This window comes from Lutra lutra, chromosome 1 (assembly GCF_902655055.1).
Source record: "Lutra lutra chromosome 1, mLutLut1.2, whole genome shotgun sequence".
Taxonomy (NCBI): domain Eukaryota; kingdom Metazoa; phylum Chordata; class Mammalia; order Carnivora; family Mustelidae; genus Lutra; species Lutra lutra.
The window spans coordinates 216,195,934-216,212,349 of record NC_062278.1 but is presented as its reverse complement, the minus strand read 5'-3'; the positions used below and the strand labels follow the sequence as shown (position 1 = coordinate 216,212,349).

General features: G+C 55.5%; 2 protein-coding genes and 2 non-coding genes across 7 annotated transcripts; 3 read left to right on the top strand and 1 right to left on the bottom strand.

Moving 5' to 3' along the window:
- Positions 1-93: 93 nt before the first annotated feature.
- Positions 94-7,544, top strand: LOC125085025 (suppressor of SWI4 1 homolog). 4 transcript variants are annotated; one of them, XM_047703148.1, is made up of 14 exons: positions 94-189; positions 278-448; positions 926-1,027; positions 1,215-1,265; positions 1,372-1,542; positions 2,891-2,967; positions 3,164-3,271; positions 3,365-3,488; positions 3,587-3,665; positions 3,777-3,906; positions 3,983-4,149; positions 4,233-4,349; positions 5,227-5,246; positions 6,202-6,423. In XM_047703148.1, the coding sequence occupies exons 1-14, from the start codon at positions 172-174 to the stop codon at positions 6,421-6,423; spliced, it is 1,557 nt and encodes a 518-aa protein (XP_047559104.1). In that variant the 5' UTR covers positions 94-171. The 4 variants fall into 4 exon arrangements, with proteins under 4 accessions (XP_047559104.1, XP_047559093.1, XP_047559114.1 ...); XM_047703137.1 differs by lacking the exon at positions 5,227-5,246 and having other exon boundaries at positions 4,233-4,313; positions 6,202-7,451; XM_047703158.1 differs by lacking the exons at positions 94-189; positions 278-448; positions 926-1,027; ... (7 more) ...; positions 3,983-4,149; positions 4,233-4,349 and having other exon boundaries at positions 4,462-5,907; positions 6,202-7,544.
- On the top strand, positions 1,070-1,155 carry LOC125090182 (small nucleolar RNA SNORD105). The gene has a single exon (XR_007124231.1). It is a non-coding gene; the product is annotated as a small nucleolar RNA SNORD105 (small nucleolar RNA).
- LOC125090201 (small nucleolar RNA U105B) lies at positions 2,996-3,083 on the top strand. The gene has a single exon (XR_007124237.1). It is a non-coding gene; the product is annotated as a small nucleolar RNA U105B (small nucleolar RNA).
- Positions 7,545-7,546: 2 nt separating the features above from the next.
- EIF3G (eukaryotic translation initiation factor 3 subunit G) lies at positions 7,547-11,766 on the bottom strand. The gene is made up of 11 exons (XM_047703170.1): positions 11,656-11,766; positions 11,471-11,517; positions 10,893-10,976; positions 10,706-10,794; positions 10,513-10,572; positions 9,550-9,654; positions 9,267-9,456; positions 8,381-8,488; positions 8,150-8,286; positions 7,957-8,063; positions 7,547-7,673 (listed from the first exon to the last, which is right to left on the bottom strand). The coding sequence occupies exons 1-11, from the start codon at positions 11,673-11,675 to the stop codon at positions 7,658-7,660; spliced, it is 963 nt and encodes a 320-aa protein (XP_047559126.1). The 5' UTR covers positions 11,676-11,766; the 3' UTR covers positions 7,547-7,657.
- Positions 11,767-16,416: the final 4,650 nt, after the last annotated feature.

The following is a 16,416-nucleotide window of genomic DNA, read 5'->3' as shown; positions in this document are numbered from 1 at the left end:
CCAGGTGTCTCCATAGCAACCCCTCCGCGGATTCCTGCCTGCCGCTACCTGGTGCGCATGCCCGTGTGCACCGCGCGTGCCGCCCCACGTGATCACCACGCCGGCGGCGGAAGTAAGCGGCGCAGCGCCGGAAGCACAAGGCAGAAGGATCCTGGTGGAGGAGTTGGCGGCATGGGGCAGTCGGGGCGGGTGAGACGCTGCGGCAGGGGGAGCGGTTGGGGCTGGCGGGGTCCCTCCGGCGGCCGTGGCGTTGACCGCTCGCCTTTCACCTCCGCAGTCCCGGCACCAGAAGCGTGCGCGCGCCCAGGCGCAGCTCCGCAACCTCGAGGCCTACGCCGCGCAGCCACACTCGTTCGTGTTCGCGCGGGGTCGCGCAGGCCGCGGCGTCCGGCAGCTCAGCTTGGATCTGCGTAGGGTCATGGAGCCCCTCACCGCCACCCGCCTGCAGGTCTGCACCACCCACCTCGCCTACATCAGCCACGGGCCCGGTCTTCGCGGCTGCGGAGGTGGCTTCAACCGCGGAACCCCGCGTGGCTTCAGTCTCGGGTGGAGAAAGGGAGCTCTGTGGAGAACATCGTCTCAGCCACTTAGGGATGTGTGGGGGCAGCGGATGAACGCGCTCAGCTGGGGCTTGCCTGGATGCCTAAGGCTGGTGGTTTAGTAACTCGGATGGAAACGGCCTCTCTTAAAGGTCTGGGGAAGTTAACGTCGCACGGCCCAGTTGGATCATCTGCGGACTGGGCGGTGCACAGTATACAAGGGACGAATTCAAATCTGATTAGTTCTAGAGGTCGAGCTCATTCCATTCCTTTCTTCTCTTTCTCGGAAAAATTAAATGCAAGGAAGGGCATAACAGCTTCAGCTCACAGTCTTTGCTCCAGAAGAGAGATTTATGATGCTTCCAATTTGTTTTTGCAATTCTCAGATACGAAAGAAAAACACTCTGAAGGATTGTGTGGCGGTGGCTGGGCCCCTTGGGGTCACACACTTCCTGATCTTGAGTAAAACGGAGACCAACATCTACTTTGTGAGTTAATACCCACAGCCCTCATCTTCTCCCTCCCCTGTTCCCCCAACTCTCATGATGAACCCATACGCCTCTGAGTTGCCATGATTCTGGCTTCAAAGTAAACGCTCTGAAGAGTTAAGCAGAGGTTCCCACTCCCTGCTCCCTAGCTGAACGCCTCGACTCTCACCAGCTGTTTTTTCTGTAGAAGCTGATGCGGCTCCCGGGAGGCCCCACCTTGACCTTCCGGATCAACAAGGTAAGGTTTGGAGGTGGTAGGAGGGCCATGTTGGGTGGAGGATGGGTTTGGGGTGGTGCCAGCTGCATGTGGTCGGCAGGCACCCACTCCTCGCCCTGTCCTGCAGTACACGTTAGTGCGAGACGTCGTATCCTCCTTGCGCCGACACCGCATGCACGAGCAACAGTTTGCCCACCCGCCCCTCCTGGTCCTCAACAGTTTCGGTCCCCATGGCATGCACGTGAAGCTCATGGCCACCATGTTCCAGAACCTGTTCCCCTCCATCAATGTGCACAAGGTGAGCGGATCCTGGTGTGGTGGCAGGTAAGAGTGGACGGGCAGACAGTACAGTAGGTACCACACATAGGCCCTGGGGATTTTGCTCAGTCTTCACCTCCCAGCATTGAGGCTCAGAGCTCCAGCTCCTGAGGTCCAGTCTCACCCTTGTGTTCTGTGACACCGGGGTAAGAGGCTCCCTCATGAGCTGCCTTACTCTCCGGAAGATGGAAAATGATGCTGACCATCCTTTATTTCTCAGATGTGTATTGAGTGTTGGGCTGAGTAGTGTGGTAGGTGTTGTGACTCCATCTTAAGATAGAAAAATAGTTTGAGGGGCGCCTGGGTGGCTCAGTGGGTTAAGCCTCTGCCTTCGGCTCAGGTCATGATCCCAGGGTCCTGGCATCGAGCCCCGCATTGGGCTCTCTGCTCAGCAGGGAGCCTGCTTCCTCCTCTCTCTCTGCCTGCCTCTCTGCCTACTTGTGATGTTTCTCTTTGTCAAATAAATAAAATCTTTAAAAAAAAAAAAAGGAGTGAAATGCCTTTTTTTTTAAATACGATTTTTTAAAAGTATTTATTTATTTATTTGACAGAGATCGCAAATAGAGACAGGCAGAGAGAGGAGGGAGCAGGCTCCCTGCTGATCAGAGAGCCCGATGCGGCACTCGATCCCAGGACCCTGAGGTCATGGCCTGAGCGGAAGACAGAGGCTTTTTTTTTTTAATGTTTCATTTTTTTTTAAAGATTTTATTTATTTATTTGACAGACAGAGATCACAAGTAGGCAGAGAGGCAGGCAGAGAGAGAGGGGGAAGCAGGCTCCCTGCTAACCAAAGAGCCTGATGCGGGGCTCGATCCCAGGACCCCAGGATCATGACCTGAGCTGAAGGCAGAGGCTTTAACCCACTGAGCCACCCAGGCGCCCCTTAAATAAGATTTTTAAAATTTATTTAACAGAGAGAGTAGGAGCCGGGGGAGGGGCAAAGGGAGAGGGAGAAGCAGGCTCCCCACTGAGCAGGGATCCTGGGATCATGACCTGAGCCAGAGGCTGACGTTTGGACACCCAGGCACCCCAGGACTGGATTTTTTAACTTCTTTGGTTCCAGGGCCCCAGCTCCTAATGTCTGGTACCAGCAGGTTTCACACTGGGCTGCTAGATGCTGATCATCAGGGAGTCTGGTGTGCACAGCCTCAGTGAGCTTCAGAACCAGGATTTCAAGCCAGCAGCCCAGCCAGTGCGTTAGGCCCCCCAGCGCTAGCAGCACCCGGTGCACCCTTGCTGGGGATTTCTGGAGTGGCCATGGCCTGGGCTTGTGCCATGCAGGGAAGCCTGTGGGTGGTTCACGTGGTTCCATGTGCCCCCCCCCCCAGGTGAACCTAAACACGGTCAAGCGCTGCCTTCTCATCAGTTACAGTCCCGACTCCCAGGAGCTGGATTTCCGTCATTAGTGAGTCCTGCGAGGGGTGGGCGGGGCCTCACGTGCGGCTGACGATCGATCGATCGCGCTGCGGCTGAGGCGCTGTGATTGCTCAGTCTCAAAGTAAACTCTCTGATGCCCTGTGGAAAGGGTAGGCGGGTGGAGCTGACCTCCAGTCAGTCTCTTGACTCCTGACTCCCCCCTTCTCACACCCTGGCTCCTGCAGTAGCATCAAAGTCGTTCCTGTGGGCGCAAGTCGTGGGATGAAGAAGCTTCTGCAGGAGAAGTTCCCCAACATGAGCCGTCTGCAGGACATCAGCGAGCTGTTGGCCACGTGAGGAGGGTGCTGGGTGGGAGATCAGTCCTGGGGACCTGCTGTCCTGGGGGCCTGCCATCCCCTGCTGACCTTGGTGTGTCCTTTGCGCAGGGGCGCGGGGCTGTCGGAGAGCGAGGCGGAGCCGGATGGCGAGCACAACATTACAGAGCTGCCCCAGGCTGTGGCAGGCCGCGGGAACATGCGGGCCCAGCAGAGCGCTGTGAGGCTCACTGAGGTGAGGCCCGGCCCCAGGGCAGGCCTAGGGGCAGAGGTCACTTCACTGGCAGCCCCTAGCCCTGAGGGAGAACTGACTCTTCCCCCTTGTCTCTCCAGATTGGGCCTCGAATGACGCTGCAGCTCATCAAAATCCAGGAGGGTGTGGGGGAGGGGAACGTGCTGTTCCACAGTTTTGGTGAGAACGGGGCCGGCGGACCATGGGGCTGGGAGTCTCAGGCCCTCCAAGGTGGGTCACGGGGTGCACCGGACACACTTGGATCATGGTGACCTGTCTTTTCCTGGCCAGTGCACAAGACTGAGGAGGAACTACAGGCCATCCTGGCAGCCAAGGAGGAGAAGCTGCGGCTCAAGGCCCAGAGGCAGGACCAGCAGGCCCAGAACATCCAGCGCAAGCGGGAGCAGCGGGAGGCACACAAGTGTGTGGCAGTGGGCTGTGCTGGGGAGGCAGGGTCCCAGGTGCAGGTTGCCACCCTCAGTGCCACCCCTTTGCAGGAAGAAGAGCCTGGCGGGCATGAAGCGGGCACGAGCAGGGGCTGATGGGGATAGCGATGCAGAGGACCCCGGTGTCCCCCCAGAGACAGAGGGGGCTGGCCAGCCAGAGGAAGAGGAGGACGAAGCCGAGTATTTCCGCCAGGCAGTGGGAGAGGAGCCCGATGAGGGTATGTGGCTGGGGTCGCCACATCTGGGCACCTTAGGCTTGTCCCTGTGCTGTGGTGGTCTTGACACCATGTTCTTCCCACAGACATGTTCCCAAAGGCAGCCAAGCGAAGACGGCGTGCTGGGCCCCCAGGCAAGAAGCAGCAAGGAAAGGAGCGGAGGCCTGGTCAAGGCACTGACTCTAGGCCTCCAAAGGCCAAGGGCAGCAGGCCCCAGCGGGGCCAGACCAAGCCGGGACGCAGAGGAGCTGCCTGGGACCGCAGGCGAGGCCAAGCACGGCCACCTAAGAAAGCGGTCTGAGGCCAAACCGGAGCGCCAGATGGAATGCCCCAAATTGGGGCCCACAAGATTCTGCCTTGGGCTAGTGTAGTCCTGGGTTTCCTTTCATAAAGGAGCCGTTTCCCCAACTTCCCACTGTGGTAAATGACTGATTTCCCATAAGTCTGAGTCTGCATTTGCAATGGAAAAACTTGGGAGTTCTGTGTATAAAGCCAAGGGGCCCATGGCCAGGAGTCTGGGAATTGGATGGGATTCTGCCCCAAACCTGCATTCTTTTCCCCCATGCTGAGCAGCGGGAGTGCGGGGCCGCTTGCACAGATGAAGCTGATGGGCCTCTCGCCGCCTCCCCACTTCCCCCAGCACCCCCAGGATTACTTGCAAGCTTGTAAGGGGCCCGCTCTGGAGGGCAGGGTGTGAAGAGGAAGGAAACCAGGGGGCGGTAGAAGGACTGGAACTGGCTGTGGGTGGAGCTGCAGGGAAGGGAGGGGCCGGCCGCGGCACTGCTAACTCAGGGACTGGGGACTAGCACCGCCAGGGCAGCAGGCACGCCGGCCATGGCTGCCACCACCTCAGGTGAGGAGCGGACACTGCTGGGTTGGTTGAGCCCAGCAGATGTCTTGGGTCCTCAGCCGCTGCGCCTCAGCCCAGGATGGAGGGTGGGGGCGGCTGGCTCCTAGGAGGTGGAGGGCGCTGAGTCAATCACGTCTGGACAGGGACTTCCTCCCAGAGCAGAGATTGGACCGGGAGGCAGAAATGTGGCTGGGCCAGCAGTCAGGCAAGGGAAGGGTGCATGCATTGAGCAAGGAGCCAGGGGCCTGGAGTTGACTAGAGAGACCAGGAATGGGCTATTTGCCCACCCCTGAGGTGGAGTTGGTACGTGGAAGAGAATCCTTCCCTGCATGGCTGAGTCCCAGGCCTTGTTCTGGGCACTGGAAAGCCAGGGGCAGGGCACTCCCTGGCCTCAGGAGATGTTCTGGGGGCTTTCTTAACAGTGGTCAGGTGGATGTATGGGCTTTACAGAAATCGGGGACAGGATGCCTTTGCAATGTTAGAGGAGTCAGAACGGGCCTCTTGGGGTTAGAGACCTGGAGATAAGTGGGGGCTGGTGAGTCAGGCAAAGAGACTCCATGCAAAGGCCCTGAGGTGGAATGTGCCTTACAGAAGAGCCTGAAAGGCGGTGTGGGAAGGACTGTCAGGAGTGAGTCACCCAGAGCCTGGGAGAAGAGCAAGCTGGTGTGAGGGAGCCTTTTGCTCCTGGGGCCCTTCAGTGGAAGAAGCGTGCACTGCGTTTTCCTGCCAGTGAGGAGGAAGCCAAGAGGGCGCTGAGCAGAGGAATGTGACCTGACCCGGGAGACTGTAGGGAGAACGGGTTGGGATGAGATCAGGAACTGGGAGGCTGGGCCAGATTCTGAAGATGGTGGCAGTGAGACTTGCTGATGCGCCAAGTCTTAGAGGTACTGGGGCGCCCCCCCCCAAGCCTGGTGGTTCTGAGTTACCACTCTTGGTTTACACGTGTCCTGCGAAGGCAGTGACCACGCCCCTTCTTGACGGTTCAGGACCCAGAGCAAGCTTAGTCACCATCACAGGACTTTGGCTTCTGAACTTCCTGGGCGTGTTTCCTCTGTAAACTGGCAGGTGGCTTCTGGGCAGGGAAAGGACTGAGAAATCGTGTCCCTAGGGGGCTTATGTGACCAGGCACAGGGCAGAGGCTCTGGAGGCAACGAGAGCCACACCAGGAGGGACAGTGCTCACGGGGTGACCCCATCTGCCCATAGGTGCACGGCCCTGCCCAGCCAACTTCTCAGCTGCCATTGATAACGTTCTCAGTGGCTTCCAGGAAAACTTTCTGTGGCCCCTGCTGGTGGGTGAGTTCCTGGTGGCCGTGGCCAGCAACAGCCTTGCCCTCTACCGCTTTAGCACACGGGAACAGCGCCCGTGGCACCCCGCGGTGGTCTTTTCAGCCCAGCTGGCCATCAGCGACCTGCTCTATGCCCTGACACTGCTCCCGCTGGCTGCTTACTTCTACCCGCCCAAAAATTGGCAATACGGGGAGCTGGCCTGCCGCCTGGAGCGCTTCCTCTTCACCTGCAACCTGCTGGGCAGTGTCTTCTTCCTCGCCTGCATCAGCCTGAACCGCTACCTGGGCATCGTCCACCCCTTCTTCGTCCGCAGCAGCTTGCGGCCCAAGCACGCCTGGGCGGTCAGTGCCGCAGGCTGGGCCCTGGCAGCCCTGCTGGCCTCGCCGACGCTCGGCTTCTCCCACCTGAAGCGGCCGCTGGAGGCAGGCGGCTGCACAGGGGCCCAGCCCATGGCCTGCACCAGGTGCATGGGGACGGCAGGTGACCACCACCTGGAGGCCTATGCAGCCTACAGCATGGCGCTGGCGGTGCTGGGCTGTGGCCTGCCCCTGCTGCTCACCCTGGCAGCCTACAGTGCCCTCGGGCGGGCGGTGCTGCGCAGCCACGGCATGACAGCGGCTGAGAAGCTGCGTGTGGTGGTGCTGGTGGCCAGCGGCCTGGCCCTCTATGCCAGCTCCTACGTGCCCTACTATGTCACACAGGTGCTCAACGTGCACGCACGGCAGCGCTGGAGGACCCGTTGCCCGACCTTTGCCAACGAGGCTGAGGCCCAGGCAGCACTGGACTGGAGGACCTACATGAGCCACCAGGTCACGCGGGGCCTCATGCCCTTGGCCATCTGCCTCCACCCACTGCTCTACATGGCCGTGGCACCCAGCCTGGGCTGCTGCCCCCAGAGCTGCCTCGGCTGCACGGGGAGCCGAACCCCGGAGGAGGATGCTAGGAGATCTGGCCAAGTCCTGCCCCTCAAGATCACAGCCACTCCCCACACCTTGGGGCCCTAATCCCCTGAGCTTGGCCCATGAACTATTTTGAGCTGCCACCTTCTCACCACAAGGCACTGAGACTAGCAGCAGAATGGGAGCTGAGAGCCTGGGAGGCCCCCAGCCCTGAGCCGCCCCAAACCACCACTTCCTCCCCTACAGAAAGACCCGCTGGGGGCCAGAGTGGGAGATTTCTGCCTACAGCACTGATCTTAGGGAGGGTTGGCCCTGCTAGCCACAGAGCAGGTGACAGCCGTGAATAAACGAGATAGAATGTGACAACTGGAGCCTTTTTATTGCCGGGAGCCCCGGGCTCTCGGGGGCTACCTTCTAGGGCCATGAGGTCCTGGGGCCGGGGCCGAGAAGCAGCAGCAAAGGTGGCAACTGGCTTAGTTGGTTGATGGCCTAGAGAGAGAGACCGGTGGTGAGGACAGCGAGTGCAAGGGCTCCAGGCCCTGAAGGGAATTCCAAGACCCCTTGCCACACACACGTGGGGCCTCCGTGACAGTGGGGCGGGGGGCGGGGGAGGACGACGAGGACACAGTCAGATGAGCAGTGGGCCCCTCGAGAAGGAAAAGACAGTAAACCCGTAGCTCAGAACAGGCTTAGGGACTATGTGGGGCCCACAGTCAACCCGAGTATTGGCTGGGAAAGGTAGGGGGAGGCGGGGGTGTGGCAGAAGTCTTACTTGGCCCACTCAACGTTGAGGATGAGGTGGTCATATCCAAAGCCGGACACCCCAGCGATGGCTCGTGCGGCATCCTCACGGCGGTGGAAGCTGATGAAGGCAAAGCCCTGAGGGAGGGGTATGGAGTCAGGGGTGCTCAGGGAACAACCAGGACAGGTGACCCCTTCCACAACCCCCATGGCCACCAGCCCACCTTGGACTGGCCAGTGGTCTTGTCCTTTGCCAAGTAGATGCGAGAGATGGAGCCAAAGGGCCGGAAGAGCTCTTGGAGGTCAGTCTCACGAGTGTCCTCTGACAGGTTGGTGACACGGATAGTGGCATTGTCGTCGGCTAGATAGGCAAGGCACAACTTGTAGAGGACAGCCCTAACCAGGCCCTGAACGAAGGATAATCATGAGACTAAGAGGGTCCACCTGCCACTCACCTCTGCGGTTGGGCTGCATGGACTCCCCGCGGCGGCTGGCCCCATCCCGCAGGCTCGGTGGCACGTACTTCCCAGTCTTGTTCTGGGCAGCCTGCACGGGCTCCAGCTCTGGAGACCAAAGCAGCTGGGTCAGGCCTCACCCTGGCACAGAGGAGGCACACATCCCCCCAGGATGCTGGCAGCTCTGACCCTGAGGTAGCCCCGGCACCATCTATCAAGCCACCGACACCTGGTTGTTCCGAGGCCCGCTGGCGGCAGTGACATGAAGATCACATCCAGAAAGTCAAAGCAAGAACCCACAGGAGTTGATGCCATCCAAGGCAACACAGGACTGTGGTCTGCTCAGCTTCATGACACACAAGAACACCGCAGGGACAGATGACAGGCGTGCTGCACACCTAGTCACAGTGTAGAACCGTCCAGACTCAACCCACTATCAGCAAACCACACCAAAAGACTTGGACCCCAATCACGGGTCAGTCTGCACAGGTGCACACACATACCCGCCTCCCCTCCCCAACACACATGCACATCCATGGCAGATGGACACAGCACGCTCAAGTCTGGTCACAGTCTGCAGCACAATCACACCTGGCAAGTCTCAAGCACATGCAGTGTAGACACACAGGCATGCAAAGGAATGATCCACCAGACCCCAACAAGGAACGATGGGTGACACTACCATCAGTCACAGCACCAGCCCAGCAGGTCTCTCTCTCAAACACAGGCCACAGCCACAGACCTACAGTGCTAGTGCCGACGTGAGAGATGACAACTTCCCAAGGGGGACAGCCCCAGTCACAGCACAAGACCAAGGTCTCTCCCAGTGGTGCACAGGACTCTCCCCACCCCACGGCCTGCCAAGCCGCATCCCAGGCCCGGGCACCTCCAGGCAGCTTCTCCTTCTCCCCGGTGGAAAGGCCCAGCTGCTCAGCCAACTCCTTCTGCATGGGCCCCAGCGTGTCCTTGTAGGGGCAGCGGGTCGTCCAGTGGTCGCCCTTGCAGATGCGGCAGGACACGATCTTCTGGCCCTTGAGCTTGTTCATCGGGTCCTCCTCTTCCTGGCAGTTCAGATCCTGGCCGAGCAGTCAACGGGGGTTCAGAGCGAGGCTGCCACACCCCGGCCACCACCATCATGGCCACCAGGCCTGCCCTGTTGCCCCACTCACCTCTTTGCTCGTGATGAATGTCATGGATACATCGTCACTGACTGTAGTGGTGGCCACGTTGGGCCCTGGTGGGTCAAACTCTGAGTTCCCAAACTTCTTCCAGTTCTGGGCTCAGGGCAGGATGGGGGGACAGGTAAGGGCAAGTGGGACCCCCTCCATTGGCACCCCAGACCTACAGTAGCCTCCTTCAGGGTGCCTGGCCCTTGAACCACATTCTTCACCCTCCTGAAAAGCCCCCCATTGTGTGACAATGACAGTTCCTGTTTCCTAGTGGGTCTCACTAGGATATGCCAGCTCCTAGCTTCATACCAGCTCAGGAAGCAGGGACAGCTTTTGGCCCCAAGTTCTAGAAAAGAGAACCAAGGCCCAGGGGGAAACAGCCCCACAGCTAATGATTCCTGGGGGACCCGTGACAATAGGTGGGCCAGCTCCCATAAGGGAAGTCATGTGCAGGGGTGCACAGAGGTCACCCAGACTATGAGGACCATTAGCTAAACAACCAAAGCCTCAGCTTCCTCCTCTATAAAGTGAGGACCACAAATGCTCCCCACCTCCCAGGACAGCTAGGGGGATGGATGAGAGAACACTTCCTGCAAAGCACTTGGCACTGCGGTCTGGCACACAGGAAGTGCACAGAAAATTTATGACTATCATTTCTTCCTAAGCACACAGCCCAATTAAATGGAAGCTGCTATGACCACATGAGGGGAGGGCTTGCCTCTGTTCCTCCTGGTAAACAGGCTGAAAGGAGTTAAGAATCTAAGCCCACCCACCTTCTGCACCCTGGACTTCTCAGTACCCCCAACAGAGCACAAACACCCCTCGACCTCAGTTCTGCTCCAACACCATAGGGACAAAGAGCTAAACCCCACGTCTACAAATAAAGGTATCAGAAAAAAGGATTCCTAATTCCTCTGAGTCAGCTCTGGGACAGCCCCCAAGACAAGGGAAGAAGGGTCTCACCTTTCTCCTTGCGACAGCCTTTGAGGCCTTCCGCGTCTCAATTCTGAATGTGCGGACAATCTGTGGATGGGAGGGGGGAGGTTGGGACTTTGTCTCAGGGGTCCTGGGGCCAACTAACCCAACCCACACGCCATCCCCTCCCGGCCCAAATGCCCCCAAGCCCAGGGGCACCCACCTCTTCCCCCAGCCTCACCTTGAACTTCTTGCCATCCTCATCTATCTTGTACTCTGTCACTGTCTTGATGTTTCCATTGATGACCTCCTTGGGAGGCGGCAGTGGAGCTAGGAGAGAGAAGAGGTGAGGGAACTGAGCGCTGGGGACCAGGAGGGAATGCCGCTGAGAAGAGACAGCCCGGAATGGAGCAGATATCAGCACTCACCTCCCGGCAGTAACTCAGGTTCTGGGCTGGTGTCGCCAGTGGCCAGAGGGATCCCCTTGAGGAGCTCGCTGGTGACACATTTGTCTAGGAAAGGGAGTGTGGGGAGAGGGCTGAGCTGGAGGAGTGGGAACTCCCAAGCTAAAAATGAAGGGACCTTTGGGATGATGCCCACCTCAGGGGCGGAGGAGGGTCGGACCAAGGGCTGAGGACTGGCAAAGAAGTGCCCTGGGATAGCCGTGCCAGGACGTGGAGCGGTGGTGACCTCGAGCAGTGGCAAGGATGAAAGCGAGGGGCAGCCCATAAAGATACCCGGCGCCAGTATAAAGGCAGGAGGCAGGCTGTTACAACTTCCTCCCCGGAGCAGGTCTGAGCACTGGGCGGTGGCATGCGAGGAGGAGGGACTGGCCAGCGACTATCTGGAATCGGCGACAGGCGGGCCCAGAGGGAGGATAGCGCGGGGCAGAGGGTGACCGTGAAGGGGGATGTGGGATCGGACGGAGGTGCCAGGGTTGGAGCAGGCGGCAGTGACCTGCCTGGGGAACTGGCTGCGGTGACCTGGGACGAGCCGGCATACTCACCGTCCTCGCCCTCCTCCTCCACCTGGTCGGCCCAGCTGGGCTTCGAACTGCAAAGACAAGTTTGCGGAAGGGAAGGCTGAGTGAGCGAGGCCAGGCCCCTGCCGGCCCGACGCACCAGGACCCACGATACTCCCCCAGGAACCCCAAGCCACCCCCCAGGGTCCGCCCCGCGACCCCCGACTCACTCAAAATCTCCAGTCGGCATTTCCAAACCTTCCCCACGCAACACAAGCCCGGGCCAGAGAGCGGAAGTGAGGGGAGGGGAGACTTCCTGTGCCGCCGCCTAGAGCAGCCCGGCACCAGCGCCCACAGCGCCCCCTGCGGACGGAGGTGGAGGTGCCGGCTGAGGGGGAGGCTGGGCGCTGGCACTCAGGCTGAACAGAGCCTCAATTCCATTTACCTTTTAGAAAAATTTAAAATGTGGGGTGCCTGGGTGGCTTGGTGGGTTAAGCCTCTGCCTTTGGCTCAGGTCATGATCTTAGGCTCCTGGGATCCAGCCCCACATCGGGTTCTCTGCTCAGCGGGGAGCCTGCTTACCCTTCTCTCTCTGCCTGCCTATTGTGATCTCTCTCTCTCTGTCAAATAAATAAATAAAATCTTTAAAAAAAATTTTTTAAATGTACTAGTAACAATAAAGTTCACTTATTGAGAGCTTTCTGCATGCCAGGCGCTGCGAGGAGGAAATTATCATTTTCGTTTTGCAGCTGAAGAAATCAAGGCTGGTCTTCCTAGTCTGGGAAGAGTTTTCCTTTTTTTTTTTTTTTTTTTTTTTTTTTTTTTTTTTTTTTTTAAGGCTTTATTTATTTATTTGACAGACAAAGAGAGGGAGAGAGCACTAGCAGGGGGAGAGGTAGGCAGAAGGAAAGGGAGGAGCAGGCAGAGGACGAGAGAGGAGCCGGCTCCCCCCTGAGCAGGGAGCCCCGCATGGGACTCAACCCCAGCTGACTGCAATTAACCGACTGAGCCACCCAGGCACCCATCTCTGATAGAATCTTTTCCACTTACTTGTTTATTGTCCAGCTCTCCCTTAAGAGTATTAATCTCGGGGCGCCTGGGTGGCTCATTGGGTTAAGTCTCTGCCTTCGGCTCAGGTCATGATCTCAGGGTCCTGGGATTGAGCCCGCTGGCTTCCCCCCTCTCTCTGCCTGCCTCTCTGCCTATTTGCGATCTCTCTCATCCTGCCAAATAAATAAATAAAATTAAAAAAAAAAAAAAGAGTATTATTCTCAGAGGAACACACTTGGCTCCCAAGGAGGCCAGAATGAATTCTTGGGTAACAAAACACCTTGGATATTACAATGGCTTGTGACCCTCCAAAATATTACTCCTACATATTTATTTTACATCGTCAGGGAGAAATTTGAATTAATTAGATTGAAATTAAATTACAGGGGCGCCTGGGTGGCTCAGTGGGTTAAAGCCTCTGCCTTCAGCTCAGGTCATGATCTCAGGGTCCTGGGATCGAGCCCCACATTGGGCTCCCTCCTCAGCGGGGAGCCTGCTTCTCCCTCTCCTTCTGCCTGCTGCTCTGCCTACTTCTGCACTCTCTCACTCTGTCAAATAAATAAATAAAAATATTTTTTAAAATAAATTAAATTACATTGAAAGATAATCACACTTTTTTCCTTTAAAGGGGCGATAACGTAAAAAGGTTGAGAAACCCTGTGTGGGAGGTCATCGGTAGAAAGCAGACATTTCCCTGCTTTGTTTGCCTCTTGGGTGCCCAGCACATATGGGCAGGGGGTGGTCTGCCCATACTAAGTGCTCCATTAATGGGCATTTGGGGCAAGGTGGGAACTGGATCATAAAGGGCTTTTTAAACCAGGCTAAGGACTGTAGCTCTGTAGGCTGTCAGTATGGCTGAGGTCACGGACATGTTTTGAATGGTGACCCATTGTGACCACATTTTCTTGGGAGAAAGATTGTTCTGGAAGCCTGTAGAGGGTAGAGTGGTAAGAAATGAATTAGCAGATGAGAAAGGAGCCTGGGAAAATGAGCAAAGAAGGGTGTTTTGGCAGTAAGAATGAAAATACAAAGTTTGTACAAAGGGCCAATAAACATTTGGGCAAACTTACTCAAATTTACTCCAAGAAATGCAAAATCTTAGCAACATAGCAGATGGGCAAAACTTTAAAAATTTGATATTACCCAACGGTAGCAAAGATGTAGAAAAAGAGGCTCTCATACACGCATTAATGCATGAGATTACACAGACACTTTGGATAGAAATTTGACATTCAGTAAAACTTAAAATGAACATACGAATTTTGTTTTATGGTGGCACAGGCTTACGATAGATCAGTTTCCAATGCACAACACAGTGATTCGACCCTTCTGTACATCGTGTGGCATTCAATATCGTCACCACCTGCCACCATACAAAGTTATTACAACATTTTTAAGATTTTATTTATTTGAGAGTGAGCACAAGCAGGTGGAGTGGGAGAGGGAGAAGCAGGCTCCCCGCTGAGCAGGAAGCCGATGCGGGGCTCGATCCCAAGACCTGGGATCATGACCTGAGCCAAAGGCAGACGCTTAACCGAATGAGCCATCAAGGCGCCCACCCACAATATTATTGAGTAGAATCCCTATGTAGTACTCTTCCCCACCATGACTTGTTTTTTGTATTTTTTTTTAAATAACTGGGAGTTTGTACCTCTTAATCCCCTTCATCTGATTCACCCGTATCTGTTTTCCTTTGAGCAAGCCAGTAGTTCCACCTGTGAGAAAAAATGTATACATGTATGTGACAATGTAAGAATCATTGTTCCGGGGGCGCCTGGGTGGCTCAATGGTTAAAGCGTCTGCCTTCAGCTCAGGTCATGATCCCAGGGTCCTGGGATCGAGTCCCGCATTCGGGCTTTCTGCTCAGCAGGGAGCCTGCCTCCTTCTCTCTCTCTTTCTGCCTGCCTCTCTGCCTACTTGTGATCTGTCTGTTAAATAAATTTTAAAAAAATCTTAAAAAAAAAAAGAGTCATTGTGCAGTATTGCTCATGAGAGCAAAAACTGGACTGGCCTAGCTGTCTGTTGCAGGTTAAATAGATTAGGGTATGCTATGCCACAATCTATGTGATTAAGGAAATAGATCTCCATTTGTGGTTATGTTAAAAAAAAGTATATCTCCCAAGATACTAGGAGGAAGCAAGATGTAAAAATGGCATGGATTATAGGGACCAATCCGTGGAAATATTTAATAGCACATATATGGGGGCGCCTGGGTGGTTCAGTTGGTTAAACGGCTGTTTTTGGCTCAGGTTATGATCGCAGGGTCCTGGGATTGAGCCCCATGGTTGGGATCCCTGCTCACTGGGGAGCCTGCTTCTTCCTCTGCCTTTGCTGCTTCCCCTGCTTGTGCTCCCTAGTTCGTACCCTCTTTCAAATTAATGAATAAAATCTTTTTTTTAAAAAAGCACATATAGGGGTGCCTGGGTGGCTCAGTGGGTTAAGCCTCTGCCTTTGGCTCAGGTCATGATCCCAGGGTCCTTGGATCGAGCCCCACATCGGGCTCTCTGCTCAGCGGGAAGCCTGCTTCCCCTCCTCTCTCTCTCTCTCTGCCTGCCTCTCTGCCTACTTGTGATCTCTCTCTGTCGAATAAATAAATAAAAATATTTTTTAAAAAAGCACATATATGTAGGGGCACCTGGGTGGCTCAGTGGGTTAAAGCCTCTGCCTTCGGCTCAGGTCATGACCTCAGGGTCCTGGGATTGAGCCCTGCATCGGGCTCCCTGCTTGGCAGGGAACGTGCTTCCTCCTCTCTCTCTCTCTGCCTGACTCTCTGCCCACTTGCCATCTCTGTCTGTCAAATAAATTAAATCTTTTTTTAAAAAGTGCACATATATGTAGATATATGCAAACTATTATCTGAAAAGAAATATCAAACTGGGGGCACCTAGGTGGCTCAGTCTGCTGAGTGTCTGCCTTCAGCTCTCGTTGTGATCCTGGGATTCTGGGATTGAGCCCCATGTCAGGCTCCCTGCTCAGTGAGGAGTCTGCTTCTCCCTCTGCCCCTCCCCCCTGCTCATGCTCTCTCTCAAATAAATAAAATCTTTTAAAAAAATCACTTTCTTTTTTTCTTTTTTTTTTTTTTAAAGATTTATATTTTATTTATTTGACAGAGAGAGATCACAAGTAGACAGAGAGGCAGGCAGAGAAAGAGGGGGAAGCAGGCTCCCTGCCGAACAGAGAGCCCAATGCGGGGCTCAATCCCAGGACCCCGAGATCATGACCTGAGCCAAAGGCAGAGGCTTTAACCAACTGAGCCACACAGGCACCCCTATATCAAACTTTCTGAGGGATGTTTCAAGAGGAAGACATCAGGAGAGGAAAACTTGTTTTTGGAGTTTTCTGCTATATTTAAAAATTTTTACTATGTGTATACATTATTTTGGTTTAAATATAAGTATACGTATACATATAACATTATGCACTTGATTTTTTTTAAGATTTTATTTACTTGTCAGAGAGAGAGAGAGAGAGAGACCACAAGCAGGGGGCGCAGCAGGCCGAGGGAGAAGCAGGCTTCCTGCTGAGCATGAGCCTGATTCGCAGGGCTTGATCCCACGACGCTGGGATCATGACCGGAGCCGAAAGCAGACACTTAACGACTGAGCCACCCAGGCATTCCAATTATGCACTTTATATATAAATCTGCAGTGTGTAATATACGTGAGATGCAACATATAAATGTATTTTAGTGTGTTTTGCACACCCACAACCCTGCATTCCCTCTTCTAGGATTGGCCTAAGGAAGGTCATGTCCAAGTGTATTAAACTGTCTGTAAAAAGGGTCCATCCAGCACAGTGTGGCTTGAGGGATTGGAAAGCTGAAAACAGCACAAGCATCCTGAACAACGGATTAGCTACCTGTCGCCCCATCTGTGCAAGCACAATCCCTGGAGAGAAACCGTGCTTCTGTGGGTGCCCACAGGACATTAACCACTAAAAAC